Here is a 6,088-nt window from a genome sequence, read left to right as displayed (position 1 = left end):
GAAAAGTCCTGTATCAATTTTTCATATAACACTTAATAAAAGAGTTATTATTGAGTAAAGTCTGGCCAATCAGCGCCGATCTTTAGCCGGGCGCACGTCGGTGAACCGCGCGCCTGATAGTGTGCGCCGCTGCACACTTATAACAAATGTTGATATCTATACTCAACAAAAAGATTTTGCATTCCTATACTAATATTCGCATTCTGTCGGTAATCCGGCATCCTCTTAAATAGACAAGAACAGGTCTGAGTAATATAGTAATCTACAGCATCTCGAGTTGAAGACTACGTCGGTACTAAATCGTATCAAGTTTTACGTTCGTTTACTGGTTCGTGAATAAATTCCAAATAAGATAAAATCTTCAAATAATATTGGAGTGAATATGGAATACTCGTGGATACTATTGTCGATAACGATTGTCGGAACTCTTGGAGCTATCCATTATCTCTGCAGAAATTACAATTTCTTTCAAAGACGCGGTGTCACCTACATACCGCCTGTTCCAATATTGGGCGCCATGGCGCCGGTCATATTTCGTCGAATATCATTTGCCGATTTGATGCGTAAGATATATAATTTTAATCCGGATGCAAAATACTATGGATTTTACGCTACAACCACTCCGGTTATTTTGCTTCGCGATTTGGAACTTATTAAAACCGTTCTTGTGAAAAATTTCGTGGCGTTTCCCGATCGTCCCAGTTTTATCGATTCGAATGAATTTTTGGTTACGCAGAATCTATTTTCCCTTCACGGAGAAAAGTGGCGGAACATGAGAAATCTGTTGAGTTCCTGCTTTACGTCCGGTAAAATAAAGACCATGTTCGCATTGATGTCAGAATGTGCTGTGAATTCTACTAAATCTCTATTAACACTTCCAACGAATAATAACGGTGTTGATATGAAAGATTTTTTCACGAAATATACGAATGACGTCATCGCCATATGCGTTTACGGAATTAAAGTCGATTCTATGAAGGATTCGACAAATAAGTTCTATATTTACGGCAAAAACATCTTACAGACTAATATGGCAAAGTTTGTTTTTTTTCGAACCTTTCCCAGACTCTGGCGAATTCTCAATTTAAAGTTAATAAACAAACGCACGTCGAACTTTTTCAAAAACATTGTAAGAGTTACACTCGCCGCACGTGATGTCGAACATGTTGTACATTCGGATATGATACAATTGATGATGAATATCAGGGACAAAGAGGGTCGAAGAAAGTTGAATATCGACGAAATAGCCGCGCAAATGTTCTTCTTTTTCCTTGGCGGTTTTGAGACCAGCTCAACTACGTTATCTTTCGCAGCTTATGAAATCGCGGTTAATCCGAAAGTTCAGACTAGACTGCGACAAGAGATTGACAAAATTCTGAAAGAATCAAATTCCGGAGAAGTGACCTATGAAACTATTAATCGTCTCGAATATCTAGACGCAGTCGTAAACGAAGTTCTCAGATTTTATCCACCGACTTTCTTGGAAAGAGTATGCGACAAAAGTTATGAATTACCACCTGCATTGCCGGGCGAGAAGCCCTTTGTCATGAGGAAGGGCATGATTTGCTGGATCCCAGTTTTCGCGATCCATCGTGATGAGAAGTACTACGAAGATCCGGATAGATTTTATCCAGAAAGATTTTTGAACAATAAGACGTATCACAACTCGTTTCGCTACATGTCTTTTGGATTAGGACCAAGGATGTGCCTAGGCAATAGGTTCGCTATACTGAAAATCAAGCTCTTGCTGTTTCATCTGTTAGCGCGATGCGAACTGAAACCGTGCGCGAAAACCATAATACCGTTGAGATTTAGCAAGAAAGATCTGTTAATGAAGCCGGAAGGTGGATTCTGGTTGAATGTTCAGCGTAGAGACAATAATACATATCCTACATCCATATAAAAAAGAATTCTGGAATTGAATAAGATTTCAATCAAATTCCTTTAAAAAATCAATAAAAATTTAAATCAGAAGTGCAATAGTTAAAAACAAAAAAGAAATAATGCGTATCTTATAATGAGCTCTCAAAGGTGACAAGAAATGGAGATCTTGAATCTGAGAACTCTAGGCAAAAAGATGAAAATTGAAACAACACGTATTACATTATTTATACATTTATATTAGATTTTTATATTTATCAAATACATGCTTGTTTTCTTCTAGAATACAATATATTTTTTTTCTTTGTGAGATAAGCGTAGCGTATAGCAAGAATGTTTAATTATTTCAATTATGTTTTTAAATATTTCTTATATGTATATTATAGTGTAGATAATAAGGTAATATAGATATATGTGTGTGAAAGATGTGCATGAAATTATTTTAAAAATTAATATGTACTTCTGCACATCATTTATATTTTATTATGACGAATGAATTTGTCTGAATCATCGCAGAAATTTTTCACTTTAATCTCTTTTTACAATCAAGATTTTCAAGCCACTTGTTTTAACTCTTGCGCGAGCTCATTAAATATTATTCTCGTGCAATAAGCAGAATTTTGTGTATTGTTAGAGATCAACTTTTAAATAACTCGAAATATCTCGAAAAGGAACGTTTATTGAATTCTCGCTTATTTACGTATTTTTCCTTCTTTTTCTTTCGTTGGTAATTATACATTCATCCGATCATTATCTAACTATTATTATCGTTGATTTGAACGTATCATGATTTTCAAGATTTATTCTCGAGATTAAATTATTTGCCAGAAACTATTATGAAATTTTATCAACTTAATAAAATGTGAAGAAATATGTGTTTTTAAGCGCTATACATATTATTTATTATAAATTTAAATTTAAAATAAAATGTAAGACTCTATAGATAACAATCTAATAAGAATGAAAATTAGCAATACGAGCCAAGCGCAGTTATTCGGGCGCACATAAGTTTATTTTTAAAAACATATCAATGCAAAATATATATATATATAGATAGCGGACGTTTCGGCTCTTTTTTTTAGCTATCTTCAGCGCACGGGTTTAAATTAAATCGCAATTTCTTTATCGTTCGTAATATATACAAGTCAGAAATTAAAAATAAATAAATAAAAGATAATAAATAAATAAAAAAATAGAGATCTCTCACATTGTCAAGAACGATACAAATCGGTATGTCTCAACAGTAATACGCCCAGACATACCGGTTTGTCTGGTTTTTGACGATATGAGAGATCTCTACTTTTATATATATTTTATACTTATATATATATATATATATATATATATTTTGCATTGGTATGTTTTTTAAAAATAAACTTGTGTGCGCTTGGCCCAAATAACTGCGCTTGGCTCGTATCGCCAATTTTCATTCTTGTTAGATTGTTATTTATTATATATTTATGTTATAGTACATATTATATATATATAATTTTTTATATGGTTTTTTGGTGTTTTCGACTCATGAGAATTTATTCGGTAAATCATTTCTTTAACCAGTTCACTGGTAATGACTCATATATGGGCAACATATACTCTGTCAATAAGAATAACTCTGTCAATTTTCAATGGATTTTCATTAAACTTGATACACTCATGTTTTCTAGATCGTTGACTAAAACAAAATTATTTACTCTTACCAGTTTTGGCACAAAACGTTGATTTCGGATTCAGTGAACTGGTTAAGATATCATGTGTTCTTTTTTTACACAAAGCATGATTATTTAATTCTCACGAAGCTGTGTTATATAGAAACAAAAATATATATTTCTACCCTATTTTTTCATTATTTTCGAAAGATATAAAATATTTCTTTTTATATATTCCTTTTTATATAAATATTCTGTTTAGCAGGAGATTTCGTAAGCCGTAATTATTTCAAACACAATTGTCAATTAATCTTAAAATTGTGTAACCTCATTAGAATATAATTCACATCGTGTACTATCAAAGAAATAAAACAATTTGCATAAATATAGAAATATTCCTATCGAAATACAAATTTTCAAATTCATTTTGAAATTCAAATTTCTTTTTATATACTATTCGTAAAATAAAACAAATATAAAAAGTTATAAACTGCTTTTTTCTGTCTATCTTGTGTTTTTAATTCTTTAAATTATATTAATTAAAACAAGTTCTAACTTTTATATTTTACCTTAAAATATACTTTAAACAATATATATTTCTTCAGAACCTTTTTAAAATAAATATAAATATATATACTGTTAAAAATAAACTTTTATAGCGATGTTTAAATATTAATATAAAAATTCAAAGTCGAAACAGAAAAGATATTATTTAAAAGTTAAAAGTTCACAAATAATTTTTATTTATATAAGTTAATAGTTTTATTCAATTCCTGCATGAAAGTATAAATTGCATGGCGCTCATATCAGCTCGATTCAATTCCCTTTTTGGGTCTGCTTATAATTATCAGATGAAAACAACCGTTTTCTATTGTCGGATACGGGCAGGAGGAAAAGTCATGGAGTATTGATTTTCTATCCACCATGGATTCGAGATATTAGCGGCAGCATCAATTTCTTCGTAGTCGTATTCACGGAACTTTTCACAGAAATCGTATCACGCGATACATTTTACGCACAACTAGAATATCCTTGTCAGCCTGCGTACCTTTGTTTCAAAAATCTTCCATCATTCAATTTCTCACAGGGCGAACCGTGGATAAGTATCTTCAACAATATTCGGAAGTTTATTAATAAAAACTCAACTTGCAATTGAGCGAATATTAAACGTAACATTTAAATTTGATTTAGCTATTGTTTTGCATATCACCGAAATTGAGAAAAAATCTATTAACGATAATGACGTTTAATATTTATAGAGATCAAATGAGATGTAGCCTAGACTTCAGTTCTGACATAATCAATAGAAATCGTTATAGCCTTGGCATTATTTGTTAAAGCATACCTTGAAAATAATATCTACAATGCAAATCATTTGTTACCGTAGGCATAGACCGAGTGTTGAGGAGTAGGAGCCGAGGTGCATGTAGAAAAGGACATACTCTGTTTTATACTTCTTGCGTTCTCTCTCGCTCGCACATAGCATGACAGAGGAGAGATTACAAATATCGCAGATATTTAAACTTTTTTTGTCGCAAGATAGCAAATCATTTGCATTGCAGATGTTGTTTACAATGTCTGGATATCAAGATCTAGCAAAGTTCAAAACGATGTTAGTCATTAATATATGCCAAATCGCTAGACTATTTATATATAATTTGCATTATAATGTTCTTACCAATCATTTCATTCGGCAATAATACTCGTAAAGTTCTTCTTACAGAGAGATTTTATATACACTTTAATTTTGTATTTTTCTTTAATAATTTGACGATTAGTGGTAATTGCCCTGGTCAAGCCAACTTGTTCTAATAAAAATAATCTCAATATAGTATAGGAAATAATTAAAATTAAAAAAATTGCATTGTATTGTACTATTAAATTTTGTGAACGGAGAATATATGCGTGTGTACATATATGTGCATTCTTTCTTTTGCCCTATATCTTTTCAACTCAGAAATTAAAATATATATTATATAATAATATATATTATAATAATATTACATAATAGTTGTAATCAAAATCTTATAAAAAAATGTTTTTTTTTTTTTTTTTTTTTTTTTTTTTTTTGGAATATTTATATAAAGAACGATATGCGTCTCTTACATTTTCAAAAACTTATAAAAATTGTTCTTTTTTAACTTTTGTTTAAAGAACAAATTGTTTTTATTTTTAAAATAACATTTTTTGATAAGATTTTGATTATAATTATTATAACAAAAAAATAAGAAAAAAAGAATAGAGACGGAAGGAGAAAAGTAATAATGTATAATTTTTTATTTGAAATTATTTCTATCTTATTATATTACATTTATCTTATCATTTTATTGTTTGCTGCTAAATCAAATTTAGAAATGTTATTAAAATAGAGATAATGATATATAATTATATAATACGATGACATTTTAATATGTTTTATTTTCAATTTTCAAATTATTACAAGATTGAGCCAATATATATAAGTAATAGCAATATATTTATACAATTTTTATTATAGCAATATATATATTACAAAAATATTATTTATTTAAAGTAAGTAATATTTTTTCTCTTTAACAATC

General features: G+C 29.7%; 1 protein-coding gene across 1 annotated transcript; it reads left to right on the top strand.

Moving 5' to 3' along the window:
• The first annotated feature begins 382 nt into the window (after positions 1 to 382).
• Positions 383 to 1,903, top strand: LOC138934918 (cytochrome P450 9e2-like). The gene has a single exon (XM_070299069.1). It carries the CDS (start codon positions 383 to 385, stop codon positions 1,901 to 1,903), a length of 1,521 nt encoding a protein of 506 aa, XP_070155170.1.
• Positions 1,904 to 6,088: the final 4,185 nt, after the last annotated feature.

This window comes from Polyergus mexicanus, unplaced genomic scaffold (genome assembly GCF_030449975.1).
Source record: "Polyergus mexicanus isolate NDT 795.1 unplaced genomic scaffold, iyPolMexi1.0 SCAF_7, whole genome shotgun sequence".
Taxonomy (NCBI): domain Eukaryota; kingdom Metazoa; phylum Arthropoda; class Insecta; order Hymenoptera; family Formicidae; genus Polyergus; species Polyergus mexicanus.
The sequence above is the reverse complement of the archived record's forward strand: the minus strand, read 5'-3'. Positions and strand labels throughout refer to the sequence as shown.